Here is a 20,355-nt window from a genome sequence, read left to right on the forward strand (position 1 = left end):
TGGAATGTGCAACATGCTTTGCCCATGCTCGAATTTTTCACTTTCACATTGTCCACAACACCCTATGTGCTGGCGATAGGGGCCACAGTCCTAAATAGGTGGCTATTGCTACATCGAGCATTGTTGGCACACTTACCAAGTGGTGCTCAGTGCTGCTTAAAATAGCTAGTTAAGCTGCAGATGCAGGGGCCCCAAGGTGCCAAAGCACCGAAGAGAAAGTTAGTGGTTACAGCAGGGCATCATTGTCGTAGCTAGTATGCGCTGTTCACTCTGACCACATTGACACCTTACTTATAGTCATGGGCCTTTCATCATCACATATGCAGTGATGGTGGCAGCAGTTCATTTGAAAGTAGCATTGTGCAAAAGCAAGAGCATGCATTATGCTTTTAATGTATTGATAAAAGATGTTGGGATTTTTTAAAACTTTATTGTAGAACGTATTAGGTAGGTTTCATAACTTCCATATAGTTGGAATATACTCTGAGGAAAAATAAGTGTGGATCACTGTACAGTATTCTATACTACAGCAATGACAAAAATATCAAGCAAATTAAGAATGTCAGCTAGCCACTGTTTGTCCTATTTTATCTATGTACACCTTCCTTTTCTTGTTTTCTCTAAAACTGTAAGATGTGATGATAATACTAAATGCTTGGAATGAAGATGTATCCAAATTCCAAACCAGAACGTTTAATTTGCATAGAAAGATGTAATGTTACATAACTATGCAAGATTTTAATCTGCTTGCTGCTTCTAAAGTAGCACCCGTTTGCGTGTCATGGGGACCCACACGCGCTTGGAGTGACAATTTGTGTGCACTTCCCTGCTTTAGCAAATTTGCCATAGCCTAACCAAAGCTGTACACGTCATTTTACTTAGCAAAGTGTGGTTTGTATGTTTGCAAGTATGAGTTGTTCCTTAAGAACAGAGCTGTGATTGTTATTTATTTTAGGTTTTTACTTCAGCTGGGTAGAAATAAGCAGTATTTTAGAAGTTTACTTACATTTTTTCTCTCTATTTTGTATTCTAAAGGAGTACTGACATTATATTTTTTTACTCTATTTTTTGCGTGAAATGAAGGTCCAGGACCTCGAAAGCTCAGAAAAAGTGCTGGCAAGCCTCAGAGCGCCCTAAATATTTTAATATAATATCTTTTCCACAGCCAGTTTCCGTTTCGTTTCTACTGTGTCTGGACGTCCCGATACAGAAGGTGGTCACATGGGAGCAGGACAACGCGAGACTGACACTCACTTTTTCTCTCTCGGTTGTCTGCTATGCTGCTACATCGGCGCTCATAACAAGTAGCAGCACCGGAGCTGAACGCATTAAAAATAGCAGTGCAGGAGATGACCGCATTAAAGCTGGAGTAAGTGTCAAAATGTTGAAATGTCCTGCGTCATTGTGACCTCATTCTGTGTCATGACATCACGACACAGAAACCTCCTAAGAAAAGAACGCGAAACTGGCTATAGAAAAGCTATTATGTTAAGTTGTTTACGGTGATATGAGCCTTGCCAGTATTCTTTCTAGGGTTTAGAAGCCTAAGGCCTTCATTTAACAAAAAAAAAGAATAGTAAAAAATATCATGTCAGTACTTTACCCCTTCACTGCCATGATAAATTGAGATAAAAATTTTATCATTCTTTTCTAAAAAATATATATCAAAATATTAATAGGAAAGGACATTGTGTGTTGTTTACTTGTGTATCAAAATTACATGGTAGTGCAACCTTTGTCATGACAAGTTAACTCATCATCAGTAGTTGAGGGGTTTTGTTTTCTTGGATGTAAGGGAGGGTGTTTCAGCTAATTTTAGCAAGGGTTTAAAAATATGGTGATGCACTCTAAGACAATGTGACTAAATGTATGTTGCTCACTTTCGTTTGCAGTGTGTCACGCTATATCTTGTATTTTGCTTAATTAGATAATTAGCCAAGAATAATTAACCAACTTCTCAAGAAACGAAGCTAGGAAAAAATTCCTATTAGAAGGTTGCAGAGCGGTTTGTAAAATGTCCGAATAAACAGTTTCTGTCTTTCTATAATAGTATTAGTGTTTTTCAGCTTACTGCGGATGACCACGAAATACAAAAAAACACCATGTGACCTGCCCGCTTGCTCATCATGATTGCCCTGCACCCAAGCATTCCATGTACTAACAAACATAGTATTTAGCCAGGTGTACTGCCGCTGCGTCTGCTTATTGCTATCATGAACCGCCATGAGGGAAGCACATGGTGGCGGAAATTGCACAGCCAATGCCTGCGTCATTGCCCTGTTGCCTTTTAAGCGGCAGCACACCCTGCTAGATGCTATGTTCGTTTGTACGCAGACAGTTTGGGAGCGCTGCAATCACGGCATGCAAGTGGGTATGTCAAGTGGTATTCTTTTGTATTTCGTGGGCATCCGTAGTAAGCTGAAAAACACAAATACGTAATAGATAGAAATTTATAATCTGTCTTATAGGACATTTTACAAAGCACTCTACAACTTTCTAATTGGAATTTTTTGCCAAACTTCGTTGTTTCAGAAGTTGGTTAATCTCTTTACTAATCATCTAATTAAGCAAAATACAAAAAATAGCATGACACACTACATACAAAAGTGAGTAACATGCATTTGATCGCATTGTCTTGAGTGCATCTGCATATTCTTAAACCCTGGCTAAAGTTAGCAGAAACACCCTATATATATATATATGTGTGTGTGTGTGTGTGTGTGTGTGTGTGTGTGTGTGTGTGTGTGTGTGTGTGTGCGTGTGTGTGTGTGTGTGTGTGTGTGTGTGTGTGTGTGTGTGTGTGTGTGTGTGTGTGTGTGTGCGTGTGTGTGTGTGTGTGTATGTATGTATGTATGTATGTATATCATAGGAAGCCAACAAACAGTGACACCAAGGACAACAAAGGGGAAATTACTTGTACTTACTAATGGAATTAAAGAAATGATAAATTAATCCCAATGAAAGTGGATGAAAAAACAACTTGCCACAGGTGGGGAATGATCCCACGTCTTCGCATTACGTGTGCGATGCTCTACCAATTGAGCTACCGCGGTGCCTTTTTCCCATCTATTTTCTCTTGTATTTATGTTTTACTGCTAGAAGTAACCCTGCTAGAAGTAACAAATCTTAGTGGCGGATGTGGAACATCCTTTCTGCCGCAGGTGTCACGAGCACGTGATCCTTTTTGTGTGAAGGCAACTGGTCAATAAACCGACACATGCTGCCTGAAGGCATCAATGTTGCCTGATTCGAGGCCCTCATTATGTAATGAACAAGAATAAAGGGGTTAACTGAGGGGCCCAATGTTTATTAGTCATATAAGAAGCCAACAAACAGTGACACCAAGGACAACATAGGGGAAATAAAAATAGGAAACATAAATACCCAAGAAAGTGTATGGGAGAACGGCGCCACGGTAGCTCAATTGGTAGAGCATCACACGCATAATGCAAAGATGTGGGATCATTCACATTATGCGAATGATCCCACATTGCGGCAAGTAGTTTTTTCATCCACTTTCATTTCCATTAATTTATCATTTCTTTAATTCAATTAGTAAGTGCAAGTAATTTCCCCTATGTTGTCCTTGGTGTCACTGTTTGTTGGCATGATTAATAAAAATCAGGCCCCTCGGTTAACCCCTTTCTTCTCGTCTATATATATATATATATATATATATATTCGTTTAGCTTGCATAGATTTATACTTGGGACAGAAATTGAAGTAAAAAGATGTTTTCTCAACTAGGGAATGATTCGAATTGCTAGTGTAGTGGGTTGTGATAATGCAACCATTCTGTTCTGATGCCATTCCTTTTTGGGCATTGTCTGTGATCCAAGCACGCACATGTTAACACTGGGATTGGCTGTACGTGGATGGCGGATGATGAATAGAATCGAGCGAAAGGAATCCTTTCATTATATCAGCCATGGTATTGCTGTATGCACTTCAGTGGTATCCATGTGTTGAAGATGTGCTACTGATGAGACCTTTGTACCATTCATGCTTTCATCTTCGTCCCATAGGGTAATGCTAAAAGAGTGTATGAGCTTGTGGTGCGCCACTTCCTTGCTTGCCTTTCCAAGGATGCCGAAGGGAAGGAGACCACTGTGGAAGTAGATCTCGGTGGTGAACACGTGAGTGTCTCCTGAGTGCTTTTGTTTTACAAAAGGCTTTGTTATACAGGGTGTACCAGTTAACTTTAGCCAGAGTTTAAAAATATGTGAATGCCACGTAGCTGAACAGAACCAAGGTGATGTTGTTTGCAGTTGCTTGGAGATGCTCAAATTATTTTGTTCATTCTGCCTAATTAAATAGTTAGTCTTAATTAACCAACTTCTCAAATATTATAATTAGATGAAAAGTGTCAATGAGAAAATTGTAGACCGACATGAAAAACTCCTGATACGGCTTTCTGTTGCTCAATACATGCTACATAAAAGTGTTTTTCCAAGTGTGAAAGAAGCCCGTAAATACACACAAAGTGCCTCAAACGACCTGTCACGTGGCAATTTTGCTTGCATTTGGCGCTTCTTTCATGCTCGGAAAAACACTCTTATGTAGCGTGTATTGAGCAACAGAAAGCTGTATCGGGAGTTTTTATGGCGCTCAACGATTTTCTCATTGACCCTTTTCTTCTAATTATAATACTTGAGAAGTTGAATAACTAATTAAGATTAATTATCTAATTAGGCAGAATGAAAAAAATCATGTGAGTATCTCCAAGCCATGGCAAACAACATTACCTTGGTTCTGTCCAGCTACGTGGCATTCACATATTTTTAAACTCTGGATAAATTTAGCTGGGAAACCCTGTATAATGATAGAATGAACTGAAAGTGCCCAGGGCTCATACAAAAATTTTCTGCATGTATGCTCTTTCTGCCCATTATGGTTGTGCACCTGGTGTTTCTTTTTTATTTGAGCAGATATTTTATGTAAAAAGGTTGGCTGAGGCAGATAGTGGGATTTGACTTGATCAGGTGGCATGCTGGAAGATACTGTTTTCAACTGCAAAAACAAAGCAGAGCGACAATGGCATATCCACTTAGCAAAAATCTTGACTACCAGCAGTTTTGAGATATCCATTACCAAAATGTGTCATGAAAGATATTGTTATTCTAGTTAATAGTTTTCTAAAATTCTGATTTGCACAGTGCAGGAAGAAACTAAATAGTGCGCTAATGCACTTTTTTTTGCAAATTTTAGGGGTAGACATGTCAAAACTAGTGCTAGTTTCAGGATTTATGCAAGCTGTATATCACTCTGTTATTATCTCGCTTCGTTTCAGCAATTGTAACATGTGCTTTAATGTTAACAAGTAAGATTGTAATTAGTGAGACTTAATTAACAAAGTAAATGTTGCAATTTCTTTATCTATTTATTTTATTTTATTTATTTATTATACCTCAAAGACCCCAGAGATGGGGTATTATGGGCTGAGTTTACCAAAACAGTGATTCGAGAAAAGCTTTGAATTGATCTGTGTCGGAGTGGTGCGTGGCGTTGGCAGGCAGACCATTCCAGTCCCTTGCGGTTTTCGCAATAAATGAGCATAGATGGGAGGTAGTCTGCGCAGGGGGAGGATACACGGCTTTTCTGTGGTTAATGCAGCTGGACTGGCGATGAGCTGGTAATATAGCTGAAATTTGAAGTGGCAAATGATAGAATTTGTGAAAAAGACACAGTCCGTAAATATGATGTCGAGATTCTAGATTAGCAAGACCAGCATGGGTTTTTTGGTTAGGAAACGCTTGCATGATGAGAATATTCAGAGTAAATAAACCGGGCTGCACGATTTTGAACTGATTCAAGTGCATTAGATAGGTTATGTTGATGAGGATCCCAGACAGAGCATGCATATTCTAACTTAGGGCGGACATCTATGATGTAGGCTAATAATTTTGCTGACTGGGGAGCAAGTCTTGGGTTCTGGCGTAGAAAACCGAGAGTTCAATTTGCAGCATTGGCTATGTTAAATACATGATGTGACCAAGTTAGGGTAGTCAAAAAGCTAATGCCGACGTGATTCAACGGATATTTTGGAACCGTATATAGTGTATTTCCCTGGCTGGTGATGCTGTCTGCGATAGAAAGAAACTAGTGAGGTTTTTTTAGTGTTTAATGTCATCAGCCATTCATTTTGATGAGTGCGTGTTAACAAATACAAACTGCTGCCGGTTAGTGAGAAAGCTATGTATCCAGTCTAGTACAAATAGATTAATGTTGAGACGGGAAAGCTTTACGAGTAGCCGTTGGTGTGGAACCTTGTCAAATGCCTTTTCAAAGTCTTAAGAAAAGGGCTTCTACAGGTACGCTCAAATCAAGGTTAGCTCTTAGATCATGAAAAAATAAAGCTAGTTGAGTGTCACATGAAAGACCTTTATGAAAGCCATGTTGAGCAGGATGAAATAAATTACTGGATTCTAGAAAGATTATGACCTAAGAGTAAATAACATGTTCCATTAGTTTGCAACAAACACTTGTGAGTGAAATGGTATGGTAGCTACTGCACAACAATGGAGGACCTTTTTGGGGGGACTGCGACTATCTTGCTTACTCTCCAGTCTTCCAGCACCACTCCTGATGACAATGATTGCTGAAAAATAGCACATAAGATCGCACTCACAGTTTTGGTGTCTTTCAGCATTTTTGCGTTTAGTTCGTCAGCACCAGACGATGACATAAGTTTTAATGAATCAATTAGTTTCTCAATGCCGTAAGGACGAAAGGTAATGTCAGGCATGACTACGTGATCAAAATAAGGGAAGGGAGGCAGTATGTTATCAGGTTTAATTGTGAAGACAAGAAAAAGCACGGTTACGTTGTTTGGCAGTTCCGTGATCGGGATTGTGGTGGTTTTGTTCATCAAACAGAGCTAATGGCTGGGAGTTATTAGGGTTAATAACCTTCCAGAATTTGGGGGGTTATGTCTTAACATAGTTGGCAGTGTTTGCAAAAGAAAATGTTTGTTTTTCTTTGGTGGCTAGAGTTTCGAATTCCTTTTCTGCATTGTAATATTTATTGCATGTGCATGCATTGTTAGACCATTTAGCCGAGCGAAAAAGCCCCTTCTTTTTATTGTTAAGACGCTTTAACGTGACGTTAAACCACTGGGATGAATGTTTTTCTGTCAGGGTGATAACGGGTACATATTTTTCGAACACATTGATCATTTTGTTTTTGAAAAGGAGCCAGTTAGTGTCGACAGAATGCATTGAGAAATTGGTATGAAATGAAGCAGCAAAATCTGCGATTGCCAAGTTAATTGCCAAGTAATTCCCTTTGTCATACAGTCTGATTACTTTGGTTATCTTTGTAATTTGTGTAAGCTGACAGGAGTACGATGCATGGATTATGGAATGGTCACTAAGACAATGTAAATGCGTCATTGAATATACTTTGTTAGGATCAGAGGTGAAAATGAGATTGAGTATTTTAGAAGAATCAAAGCTTTCTCGCATGTGGGTTCAGTGACAAGTTGCGTCAATCCAAAGGTTAGGCATGAGTTGACAAAATCGCTTTCAGTACTGTGTTGCGAAGTTGCTGATGTCAAGTTCAGTTTATTGTGGGAAAGTTAAAATCACTGAACAGTAATATCGGAGAGTGGTGATGTAATGCAGTTGCCGAATGCAATGTTCCATGAAATTCTGCTACAAAGTTCGGATCATTACCAGGGGGGCAATAACAGACTGCCATTACTGTGGGTGGGTAAGAGGCACAACACAGGACAAACAGGATTTCTAAGGAGGCGGATGTCTTAATTTCAGTGTACTGAAGACTTTTATGTGCACCAATGAATACGACGGGACCACGTTTGTTAGTTCGATCATGCCTAAAGATATTGAAGTTAGGAAAAAATGGGAGAATTTCAGAGCCTTCTATTGTAGAGTTAAGCCACGTTTCTGTAATTATGATTAGATCTGACTCTGTTGTGTCGGCAAGATTACTGAGAGCATCAAGTTTCAATATGATGTTTCTATTTTTAGTGACAAACGAAAATAAATTCTTCAAGTTAGCATTGCTAGGGCCTAGGCATTTAAAGGACGAGGGACAACTTTCGGGTGTTACAATCAAACGTGTAAGTCTTGATACCAACAGTTAGTTTGTCATGTCGAAGCTTGAACGGCTTCTGTTGTGTCTTGGCAAATTTGAATAAATGCCTTCTAACTGTTAGAGTGTTAGGAGAGTAATCTTCTGAAGTTCTAAATTCAGTGCCCTTCAGTTTCCTACCATGTGAAAGGATTTTTTCTTTTACTTTGAAATGTGAAAATTTAGCAGTAATTGGTCTGTTTTTGTTTACTTTGAATTTGCCCAATTAGTGGACATGTTCAATATCCATCAGTTGGACTGTTATATGTAATTCATTACGGCAAAGTTCTATTAACAATTGTGATTCAGCCCATGTTTCCCATTTGTGATCTGTTAATCCTAAGAAGACTATGTTTGAGCATCATGCGCAGTCTTTTGAGTCATCCAACCTGGTCTTAATAATGCGATATCTTTTGCACTTTGGTCGGCAAGCATCAGAATATCGTTAACTTCTTTCTTTATTACTACCAGGGATATGCAGTCTTCTTCAATTTTGGTAAAATGGTCGTTAATCTCTCTTATAGCACTGTCGCTCTGAGACAGATTTTGTTGCATGGATTTCATTTCTTTTAGCAGTGGAGTTTAGCCAGATTGGATTTCAGTTAGTACTGCCATTATGTCAGAGGACATTTGTGTTTCGCTTGCATGTGTGCTTGGACCTGGGTTTAACTCGACGTCCCCTGACAATATTAGTAGTTCATGAAGGGTACGTGCACAATCAAATGCAATACGAATACAACACTGTGGGCTCAGTTGCACAACAAGGGCCATATAGCAAGCGTGTCGTGTATACAATGAATTCTGATAATATACCTCCTGTAGGATGAAAAGGCATTGCAGCTAAGTGACTGTTGTCATTTCTGTCATGCCACTGAGCCCATAGAATTTGTTGTACAAGTAGCGTCCGCCTCTTCAAATAATTTAGCTGAAGAGGTGAAATTGCACTATCTGCAATCAGCTGTTTTTCGAAAATCTGTTTGAAGTTAAAAAGAAGCGTGTGGTATAGTATGCAGGTTATAAATCACTAGGTTAGCTGTACAAGCTATGACTGAATAGCATTACTGCTCTATATCATCTACTTATGTAAAGTTAAGGCGTGCTTCAGTGCTTGAATTTGTGCCTTTCATTTGCTTTTTTTCACCAGTTCATTGCCACTGGCCTTGTCATATTTGCCCGAAACTATTTGGAAGTCTACATATATGACAAATGGAATGGAAAGGTAATCACATTTCATCTTAATTTTTTCCCAGTGTAGAACTAAGTTCTTGCCATTATTCATTAAATTTGGTGCACCTGTTTAGCCTCAGACTCAGTCATTTGCATTTGCAAAAATATTAGTCCTTGTTATTTGTTGAAGTAACAGAAGGGACATTATTGCAATTAATAATACTACTGCTGCTGACCCTTGTGTACTAAGCCAAAAGGCAGTAAAAGTTCATTGGTGGTTAACAGCCTGGTATTGCTCATGCTGGTTTCCTATAAGTGTTAACTCAGTATATTGACTTCTTTACTGAAAAAATTGTGTATGTAAATTGTATCTAAGCAAATTTTGTTGGTTGGGGTTCTTGGACGTCCGAACAGCAATACTTTTGGTAGCGCTAGCCTTTGAAGCTTTCATCCATGGCTGTGCATTGTGATCTCATCTTGTTCACTCAGAGGCACTGAGAGGGCCAACTCTGGGGGCCAACTCTGTGGGCCCAGGCCCTCCCTTGAGACATAATTGAGACATTTCCTGAGACATACCCTGGATCTGCCCCTGCTCAGGAGGATGGTTCTGGATGTTTTTCATGTGGCACTGTTTGGTCATTGTTGGCCCTTGCACCATACAACCCCATACAACTTCTTCATGGATGTTTTTCATGTACAATAATTGACCACAAGATGAATGTTCATGTCTCAAGACTATACAATGTGTTACTTGGAGAAACCCCTTCTTTTGCTTTATGTGGTTGTATTTATTTGCATTGTTGCAGCAGTTGCATCTGCTGCATTAGAAATGTGTTTATTAGTAAAGGCAGGCATTATAGAGTTTGAACATATATAGATTGTTAGATTACCATTATGGAATGCTTTTTATGCTGTAATGATTGCATAAGTTTCTTGCAGTGTATTTTTCATAAATGCTTCCTGACAGGATGCTATCCACTAGGGCTGCTTTATGAACCTGTGAAGTAATTTTTACTGTAGAGATGTAGAAACCTCGACACATTGGTGATTTAAGTTGTTCGCTGCAAGTACGGTTTTGTTGTACTATAGAAGTTCAATTGGGTTCCGTTATGGGAGTAGGTACCATATTTTCACAGCGGCAGCACTAGTCGTGTCCTGCTTACATTGTTTTCTTACTCAAAAACCTGATTTCCATAAAAATTGTGCTTTTGACTCATTGTTACACTAATCTATCACTTTAACTTGAAATAATATTTGCCTTTAGTATCGCTTTAAGTAAGAATCCTGTGCAATCACTCCTGTGCAAGGAATTCAAATGTGCTTTAATTTTTGCTGTCAGTGCTTCACTCAATAGGCTGCAGTCTGTTCAGTGGCAGATGTGAGGGTGCCAGACAGTGCGGGAACTCGGTGCAGAACACCATCCAAGGTTCTGCATTGTAAAGTTCAAAACACACCCTGAACCACTGCAAGCTTTGCCCTGGTGTTGTGGCATAGTGTAATGATTCTGAATAACACCCTGTGCAAATTACTATCGATTGTAGCCTGGATTCCTTTTTTTTTCCTAACCCTAGGAATCTGACTTGTACACATTACAGGAAAAAAAAGTAAATGATCACAATTACAATTATTTCATTCAAAACTGTAATTAGTTACAGTTACATATTACTGCCCTACGAAAGTAATTGAGGAATTACTCAAAAAGTAATTGATTACCTCCACATTACTTTCCTGCGAACTCTTAATAACCTTGCACAGATACAGCAAACAGTACAGGCAAGCTTGGCACATTCTATATGTCCTCTGCAACTCTTCTTACAATCCTTATTTTTACTGACAATTGCTTTTCAAAAATTTCATCGGTCATCTTTCCTCATTTTTATTGTGAAGTCATCAGCAGTGGCACTGACAACTCACTGAATGTGCTTGCTAGGGGGTAAGGCAGTGTTCTTGCGGACATCCTGCACACACTCTTGTTGTTACAAAGCATATGGGCCCTCAATAAAACGCTGCACTTCACTGTTTCTGGCACTTGGAGAAGATGCTCCCTGTTGGGCCACCGAATAGCTGAAAAAAATTGTCCATAAGCAATTTCATGGCATCCAGCACTGGAGGCATACCAGCACTGGTGCAATTTTTTGTTGGCCGACATCTGGTACAGCTGTTAACATGAGGAAACAAATACTAAACTCCCGGATTTTGTCTGTCTGAACATGCGCATCTGCGAGGCTGCTGCGTGGCACAATCTCGGATGTTGTACTGTAGTTCCCACCAAATTCAGGTTCTGGAAACTGGATCACTTGTTATAGCCTGTCTCCTCAATAACGTAACTGGTTACATGTAATTGCTTACTGAAAAGAAGTAGTTGAATTGCTACAAGTGTTATTGAATATTCTATGCTGGAATGATGAGCGGCAACGGAGCCAGCTGTGGAAGAAGACCTTCCATAATTTTGTCCCTAACTACCAATGTAATACTCCCAAGTCTTCTTGCCTTTTTCTTATGTTTCTGGCTCTTGAATGTGAAAACTTTTTGGCGTAGCCTAGTACATGAAAAGCTGAGTTGAAATCCTCAAACTAGAAGATAGGTTTTCGTAAAAAATATTTATATGGGATTTCTCTGTAGCCTGCTCAATTGGCAGTGCCTGCTTTTGGAGAAGCGTGCAGCTTTACTAGAATGTTAAAAATATTTTTTGTGCATTTTTTATTCCAGGAAATTCCAGGGTATCAGGAAGGGGAGTGTTTTGTTCCAGACACTGTCAAGGTTAATGACTTTTTTGTGTACATTCTAGTTTATGCTTTTCTGTGCAAGGAGTCAATTGCTGCTGTATAGGCCATACTGTAAAAATACCTAATTCTTTAGAGGGTGCACTGCCTTCAATATAGTTCTTGGTTTCTGGAAGCACCAGGGCTGTTCATTGAAGCTGGGAGACCTGAATCATGGGGGAAAGCCATTGGGGCTTTTCCTTCAGTGGTATATACAGAGACAAAGAAACACGTCAGTGTACTGCAAAGAGAAACATTAGTGTTTTTAGAAGGGACCTATAAGTGAGATACAAGGAAGAAGAAGCATGTGCTTGCTGCAGTAAAGCTAGGGAAACAATGGAGCATGTTTTACTAGAATGTGAAAATATCTGCCCAGCAATCGATTTAGGCACCTCTGGCCTCCTTGAAGCCCTTGGGTTCAGTGCGAGCAGGGGGAAATCAAACATGTCCGCAGTAGAGATTAGTAAGATGTAATTGGAAAATTGGTGCAAGAAAAGTATGGAAATGACAAACAGCGGAGGCGCACAAGAACAAAGTTCCCATAAGGGGTTCAGAAAGTTTGGCGATGAAAATTATTCATGTTCTTTTTTTTTTTTTTTTAAGGTGCATAGGACATTAAGCAATATAATAACAAGAGCTTGGTGGTGCAACCCACTGCTCTGTTCCAAAGGCAACGCTCATAGCATCCATCCATCCAGCTTGCACCTCCATAAACAAAGGCAACTGCATTTTTTTCTTAAGAACCAGGCAATTAACTGTGCCAAGTGGTATACTGAATGACGTAGACTCCAAAATGCAACCTTTGCGTGAAATTTGAGCAAGAACAGTGCAGCGCTAAGCACAAAATCTTTTTTTGAACATTTTAAGCGAATTATGCATGTCCCTGTATTGTATTCAATTTTTAGGATTTTGTATGTTAATAAAGTGGCATATCTTCAACTTGTGCCCTGTCTTGACAAAATTTCGCTGCATCTTTGCAAACTGTAAGAATTGAGCATTGTCTATCATGGAGGTTAGCCTGGTGGCCTTCATGTTACTAGAGTTGAGTATGTCAACTTTTTTCAGATGGCTGAAGGGGAAACAACACCTCCGCCTTTGTTGCGGGAGGCTGATCTGATTGCTCTGATGGAAAAGCATGGCATAGGTAAGGGCCTCATGAGTTCCCTTTTGTTTAATCTATTTACAAAATAAACTCAAAAGATAAAAAGCTATGCACAGGTTTGAGAGGATGCTGCTTATTCAAAGCTTTACCTCATGCCAAAGCATATGAGCCACTTTATTATAGGATCTTTAAATAAGCAAACTTTGGAGCTTTTCAAGCTTGAAATGCTTTTAGCACTTATTGCAAGCATTCTTCTCCAATGTTTGCATCAAAAACCATTTTGAAACTTTGCATTGTAGAGGCTTCATTTATTTTGATTTGTCATAAATAGCTATATTTTACCATGTCGTCCTGTTAGTAACCAAAGCTTCTTTTCTTTTTTTCAACCATTATTTCAGCAAATTGCTCTAGGAATGTTGTATATTAAATGTGCCTGAGCCATAAAACCTGCTGCTTTTATTTTAATATCTCGTAAAGTATGTTCCATTTGAAAGCGCAGAAAAATTGAAAGCACAGTAGCATGATGCTTGTTATGTTGTCCTGGTGAAGTGTGCGCCTGTGCAGTAATCAGCCATGCCCTGCGAGTTAGTTATACAGCAGTTGGGATGTAACCCAACAATGCCAATGGCAGTGTTGGTGAAATGAGGTCATTCTCTCCCACAAAGCCATTGAGAATCTTAAGTAGAGAGCATCATGCAACCTTTTCAGATATTATTCTCATGTCTGGTGGACGGGACTTGTGCTTTATGTCGCCAGCCGTTCACTTTGTTTACCGATTATAAAGGTCAAGAGGACAGCAGTGGCAAGATTAGCAATGAATATGTGACAAGTAGCACATTGTATTGGGATGTATAGAATATGTGTATGTGTGCCAGTGTTAGCCACATCTAGGTGATCCATATGGTGCACCTCTTGAAACTTGACAAGTACTGTAAATAAATGCTGCATAATAACAGCTGTATAACAATGTCTATGACTCAGACCATTCCAGACAATCTGGCTCTTGTAGTGTATAACCTTGGTTCGACATGGGCTGAACCAATTCTTCAAAAGCTATTCATCATTTAAGATGTATCACAACTTTTGGAACAGTTCTTTTTTTTCAGCAATATCTATTATGGCCTCAGTTCACTAGTCATTTTGATGTCTGCTGCTGGTACCAATGTGTCACAGAAATCTCAAAATGCATTGGGAGAAGTTTACGAAGAAAAAAATGTGCATTGCCAGGAGTGGATTCGAACTCCAGTTCCACAGAGTGACAGTCGGATGTTTTACCTTTCAGCCTACAGCATAGCAGAGAAAAATTCTGTGCCTGGAGAGTGTGGTTATGCCACCAGCTATATATACTATGATTGGCTGACGCTACACTCTGCAGCCTACCTATAAACCAGTGCCAAGGCGAAAGAACTTAATTGAAGCCAGTGGTAAAATGTGAAAGGCAGAATAGGAAAAAGGAACAAAAAAAAGAATGGCCGTGTCTCTCCACTTCACCATTAGGGAGCGCACCCTTTACATTTAGTGAAGTTTTCTTCTTCTCGACATGAGATTGCTCTGTGCACATCTACAAATGTTCACTTAAATGATACCGCACAAAACTGTAATACCTACCGACCATAATACTATTGCATTTCTGCCGATGCTACAAGAGAAAAGAGTAATACATGTGGAGAGGTATGATTAGCTGGCACTACTCTTCAACTGATCTATAAACCCACACCGAGCTTATTAAATTAAAGTGAAGCCAGCAATAACAACCAAAAGGTAGGATAGGAAGAAGAAGGAAGAAAAAGTCGTGTCTCCTCTGCTCCACCTCCAGGAATCCCCACCACCACAAATGAGAATGACATGGACTAGTGTCGACATTCAAGAAAGTTTTCTCAAAATCAGGGATGGTATTCTTGGGCGATCACTTCTGGGGATACTTTCACTTTTGTGAGATATTGTGTGATTAACACCGGACGCTTTGGCAAGCATTCCTGACACAATGCTGAACACACTGTCTTTGCACAATGCCAGCAATACTGCCACCCATTGACGCCAGCATGTCTGGTGCTGGTCATGTGTAATCTCATGAAAGTGAAACTATCTCCGAAAGTGATCACCCAAGAATACCACCCCAGATTGCTTGCATGCATCTGCAAATGTTTATCCAAACCGATACCAGGCAAAACAGTGCAAGACTTACTGCCTATATTATTGCACCAGCTGTGGCATCACTGCTTCGCATTTAGGTGTAACTGCAAATTTTTTTTTTCTTTAAGAAAGTCAGATTATTTAATTTTGGCATTTTAAGTACCACGAAACATTCAGAATGTGATTCAGAAACAATCATGTTTCTATCTTGTTTTATTGACTTTGGCATAACAAGCATGTTTTGATCATTTATTGTCGACAAAAATTGAAATTCTGAACTTTTTAAAACATTTTTACAGGGCCCCTCACCAGGTCTGGTCATCTTGAGCTGACAAGTGCAGTGCATAAAATGCACGCTAATGATTATGTCTGCATAGTAGCTACGTGCCATAAAAACAGCTGAAATTTCAAACCAAGCACCGTGCGTCCTTGTCCTCGCAGGCACCGCACTCCCAGCCAGAGAATCGACATCATTCTTGCAAGTGCGCCTACATAATTTGCAGTGCTGTGACATCACTCACACTGACACGTGACTTTGAGAATTATTCAAGGCAACAGCAGTTATTTGTTTGATCTGTTGCTTCAACAGACGAATTGTAGTTTAGTGAAATACTAAAACCCACAAATTAACTATCTGCATGTCTTTGTTTTACCTTGTACTGTAACAAGAGAGATGTACTTCCATTTAGTTCTTGTTCCCACATTGTGCAGACACGTGCGTAGAACGAAACTATGTCATTTTCTACTGTGTTCCAGCAAACAGTCATGCTCTTTGATTCGCTTGCATCTGCCTCAGTGTTCATGTGGCACGGACTTATCATACTGCTAGTCTGGTGCCAGTGGTATGACACGGTGTATTGTGGTAAGGATCCATGAATCAGGCCAGAATCTCCAAACGTGCACGCACCGAGGGATCCATTTCGCAGAAGCAGCCAGGTAACAATGCAGGTGCTCTCGTGCACAGCTCACAAGATCGTGCACAGAGCAGAACGAAACAAACACAACTGCTCACCGGCTCGTGTGCGAGACCTTCACCACAAATGCGCTGCACAGCAAAAACACGAGAAATAAGAAAAATGTGGGGACCATGACCCATACACGACGTGACCCTCCAGCCCCGGTATGGGATAACGCAGGGAAGGAATTTTTCTTTTGGAGGCTGGACAGGGCAAATAGCGAGTGTGTCTGTGTTGGCAGTGCAGCTTGCCTCCTGAAATCATGGGTTCGCAACACTTAAAACATTTCTATCTCTCCTAATAATGAACCAGCTTAAAAAATTCTTGCTGTAGAATGCTCCCTAGAGGGCACGTAATGATATCCAGCGTATAACCAAAATTTGCTGTGTGGCCTGGTGAGGGGCTCTTTAAGCATGCTTGAAGGACCTTTGTAACCAGTCTTTATAAGACAAACATGAAATGATAATTTTAAGGTTAAAAAAGAAAGATATTCTGAAAGGCGATGACATTCTTTAGCTACTCTTGGCTATGTGGTCAGCTGCCCTTTTTAAACTGATTTGATGTTGCAAAATAAGCATGCAGGAAAAGAGGTGAGCTGTTGCTCTGCCCATCGTTCGTGGGCCTTAATTTTTACGTTGTTTCATCAGTGTTGGCTGTATACACAGTCCACTGCAAAAGTAGAGAAGCTCCCGTTGTCAGGGAATTCCCTTTAGAATGTGCTGTTTCTGTCCTTGTTGACCTTTGTTACTAGCAAGGTTTAGTATTGCTGCTGATGACAGACTCTGATAGCAGGTCCGACACATAGGTACTGGCATGCTTTGCCAACAGGAGCAGTATCCTCTGCTTTTCTTGCAGCAGGATGCGTCTGCATTGTGTGCACAGCATGATGAAATGCATGCTGCACATAAATTTACATCCTTTTCTGTAAGTTATGAGGTCACTACACGAAAGACGAGAAATGCCATTGAGTGTTGTGGGGTGCCCAAAGTACTTGCGGTATTCCAAAATTCAAGATAGTGATGAAAAGCACCCATTTAAATCTCTATAGAGCTTTGGAGCATCAGATGTTTAGAAGTACCATTGCATGAGCTGATTACAGTTCCAACGATGCATACAGCAGCTTTGAAATCTTTGGCCAAAGCTTGATGTATATTAGATTTTCTTTTTTATGTGAAGCAGTAAAATGCCTGCGATGTTGCAGTAAAAAGCATGGCAAATCGTTGCGGACAGTAGAAAGCTTACCCTGAAGATAACTGGACCAAAATTCCGCCTTCACAATAATTTGACTCTTTACTTTCTGTGCATTTGCCTAATTATCTCCTTTATACTTCACATATCCTGTTTGCCGCAGGCACTGATGCAACCCATGCAGAACACATTGAGACAGTAAAGAACCGGCTGTATGTGGCTTTGACAGGTGACGGGTACCTAGTTCCTGGTGAACTTGGCATGGGATTGGTTGAAGGTGATGTGCCTCCCCACTACACTGCATGAAATGTTGCTCCTCATTTTTACGGGCTGTTAATCGACAGTACATATTTCTCCTTTGTATTATAGTTGTAGAAACCACACTCTATCTGGCTATATTACTATCCGTGATAAGGACAGTCTGTGCATGTTTCGGAGGTGAAAAGCATGGCCCATGTGTGTAAGAAGTTGTAAAACATTTTTTAATTCACTCTGCTTCATTCTTGTTAACATTTCCTTGGAACCTTTGTAGTGCATAAAATGTGCAGTTTCAGCTGACTCATCACCACTGAGTAGTGTGACCTATGATGCATTTAATAAATGGGGACAGAAGAATAGAACCTTGTCCTATGCGAGTGAGTAATATTTGGCACAGGTGTTTCGGCAGCATTGTCTTGCATCTGGTATAGTTTATCAAATGTGTTTAAAAGTGATGCAGGGGCCCCTGATACCTGTTTCTGGGGCTTTTCCTGGAAATTGACTTTTCAGCAGACATAAGTTAATCTAAGTTTAGCCTTCTTCTCATTTTAGTTGGTCTCAAATATGTTAGATAACTTATTATGATTACCGTAATATTAAAAATTGTGGAACCTTTGATTAGTATTTGTCCAATGTTCCCTTTTCTCTCGTTCATCACTATTAACACTTTCTATCCTTTGTAGGTTATGATTCTATGGGTCTTGAGATGTCAAAGCCTCACCTGAGAGCAGAATTGGAAGCTGACCTTAAGAAGTGAGCTGGTTTTAGCTATGTGCATGTGGAATAAAAAGAAAAAAATGTATATTAAAGTTTATACTTTCTCTCTGAAGAGCAGTCCCAAATTTACATGCTCCTCTGTTTCTGTGGTAGCTCTAGCAGACTGAAAGAGAACTAGTTTTTTCACTTAGGAGATTTAGTTTGAGATATATGCTCTGAAATGCATGCGCCCTTTTGCTATGATGCAGTTAAACCTCTATATAATGAACTTCAATATAACGAAATTCTCAATATAACAAACTATTTAACTCTTTATAACTTCTTGTCCATAGAACACCATGTATTGAAAGGTGAAATAACATAGTCCGCAGGTAGCATACGCAGCTGTGAACATCTCAGCCAAGTTTTGCGGTCGTACGCGGTGCGTGGAGCTCGCAAGCGGATTGCAAAGTTGCCTTTCTCTCAAACGCTCTCTTTTCAAGGCCCTGTCCTCACTCTCTTATAGACGCACTATTTCGTCATTTGACACACTATTTCGTCGTTCCCTTAGACGGCTGATATTGGCCGATAGCTGGCATCAAGCTAAGATTGGCTACACAATGTAAATACCACAGCCGCCGCGGGGTGCTGCCACGAGTCCACTGGCTAAGTTGTACTGCGACTAGCTGAGGACAATCGCATTTGGGCACCAAAGGCAGAAGTCATGCCGTCTACGTTAACATCCAAAATGAAATTTGAACTGCACGCCATGGTGACATTTAGAAGGCGGAGCGTTGTGGGCTCGCCCCACTCTGCCATAGCCTTCACAGTGCAAGGCATTGAAGAAGGAACAGGAGCACAGCAGTGGCCATGTTTGATTGCCAATAACTCCACTTCTACTGAATGCATTGAAGTACTTTTTGCAGCAAAGTATTTCTGAAATAGCCTATTTTCACTTCAGATGCATTTCTCCACTTCCATAAAAAGGGGTTCAGGGCCCCTTTAAAACGTCAATATAATGAAGCATGCTTATACACAATTTCAATATAATAAAATTTCACTGCTCCAAAAGAATACCGAGACAATAAATTAAAACTTCTGCAGACACAGATGGTCAAATGGTTGAATTACAAGCGGCTGCTTACAAACACACCTCTGAAGAGCGACCATCGTGATGGAGCAGTGTCATCTTCCATATAAAGTCCAAGTGCGATAAGGTCTATTGCCCTGTGCACGCTGTATGCTTTGGGTGTGAGTGAAAGCGTGTGAGGGTGAGCCAAGAAGGATGGTAGCTTGATGAGCGCCATCTTCCTGCACAAGCAAGGGGAAAGGGGAGTGAGCTCACGGTAACGCATTCAAGCACGGGAAGGAAAGGGGGGGGGGGGGGGGTTGTTGCGTGTCTCCTTTTCTAGCGTGGTCGTGGCTTTGGGTGGCTGTCAGCGTGGCTGAGGGCATGCGTGGCCCGTGCTCCTTGTTTAGAGGTAATCTTCCATTTGTGCAAAGAGTGGGCTTGCTGAGATGGTGTGGCATCATGTGTGCTGTCTTCCTGTGTGTTTAGTACTGGAGGCGTAATGTCGAGCTTATGAGACTTGTTGAAGTTAGAGGCAGACGGAGGATTCACTCCCCACTGCCGGTGCTTTTCATGATAGCGTTGTCCCACTGCGGGCGACACTATAAGGCACGGGGGCGGAGTGGACACGAAATCATGGCTGGCTTCGCACCGATGTGAAGATATTTTCAACACAATGTGAAACCTTATCATTCATCACGGACTCTCAAGTGCAGGAAAATGAATTCTTTTCTCATTCAAATTTGCTTTTTCCGATTGTCCAACAATTAGGAAAATTTTGTGGCTCCTTCCATGTAATAAAATTCTATCACTGACTGTATTTATTTGCATAATAGATTGAATTTTAGTGTAACAAAATTTCTATATAATGAAGCAAATTTCCGATTTTCCAGACTTTGTTATATCATGGTTTAACTGTATTTTATATTTGAT

General features: G+C 40.2%; 1 protein-coding gene across 9 annotated transcripts in view; it reads left to right on the plus strand.

Annotated features, from left to right (window-relative positions):
- Top3alpha (topoisomerase 3-alpha) overlaps nucleotides 1-20,355 on the plus strand; it is a 62,787-nt gene that overhangs the window by 20,933 nt on the left and 21,499 nt on the right. For 6 of the 9 annotated variants that reach the window (XM_050195072.2, XM_055062793.2, XM_050195067.3 and 3 more), the window contains exons 9-14: nucleotides 4,026-4,136; nucleotides 9,236-9,310; nucleotides 11,968-12,018; nucleotides 13,086-13,164; nucleotides 17,563-17,676; nucleotides 18,341-18,410. In XM_050195072.2, coding sequence (XP_050051029.1) covers nucleotides 4,026-4,136; nucleotides 9,236-9,310; nucleotides 11,968-12,018; nucleotides 13,086-13,164; nucleotides 17,563-17,676; nucleotides 18,341-18,410 — 500 coding nt within the window. Of the gene's footprint in view, nucleotides 1-4,025; nucleotides 4,137-9,235; nucleotides 9,311-11,967; nucleotides 12,019-13,085; nucleotides 13,165-15,554; nucleotides 15,738-17,562; nucleotides 17,677-18,340; nucleotides 18,411-20,355 lie in introns of those variants that run through there. The other 3 variants (XR_008608999.2, XR_011894700.1, XM_055062792.2) reach the window with 3 other exon arrangements.

The sequence above is a fragment of the Dermacentor andersoni genome, chromosome 1 (assembly GCF_023375885.2).
Source record: "Dermacentor andersoni chromosome 1, qqDerAnde1_hic_scaffold, whole genome shotgun sequence".
NCBI lineage: Eukaryota > Metazoa > Arthropoda > Arachnida > Ixodida > Ixodidae > Dermacentor > Dermacentor andersoni.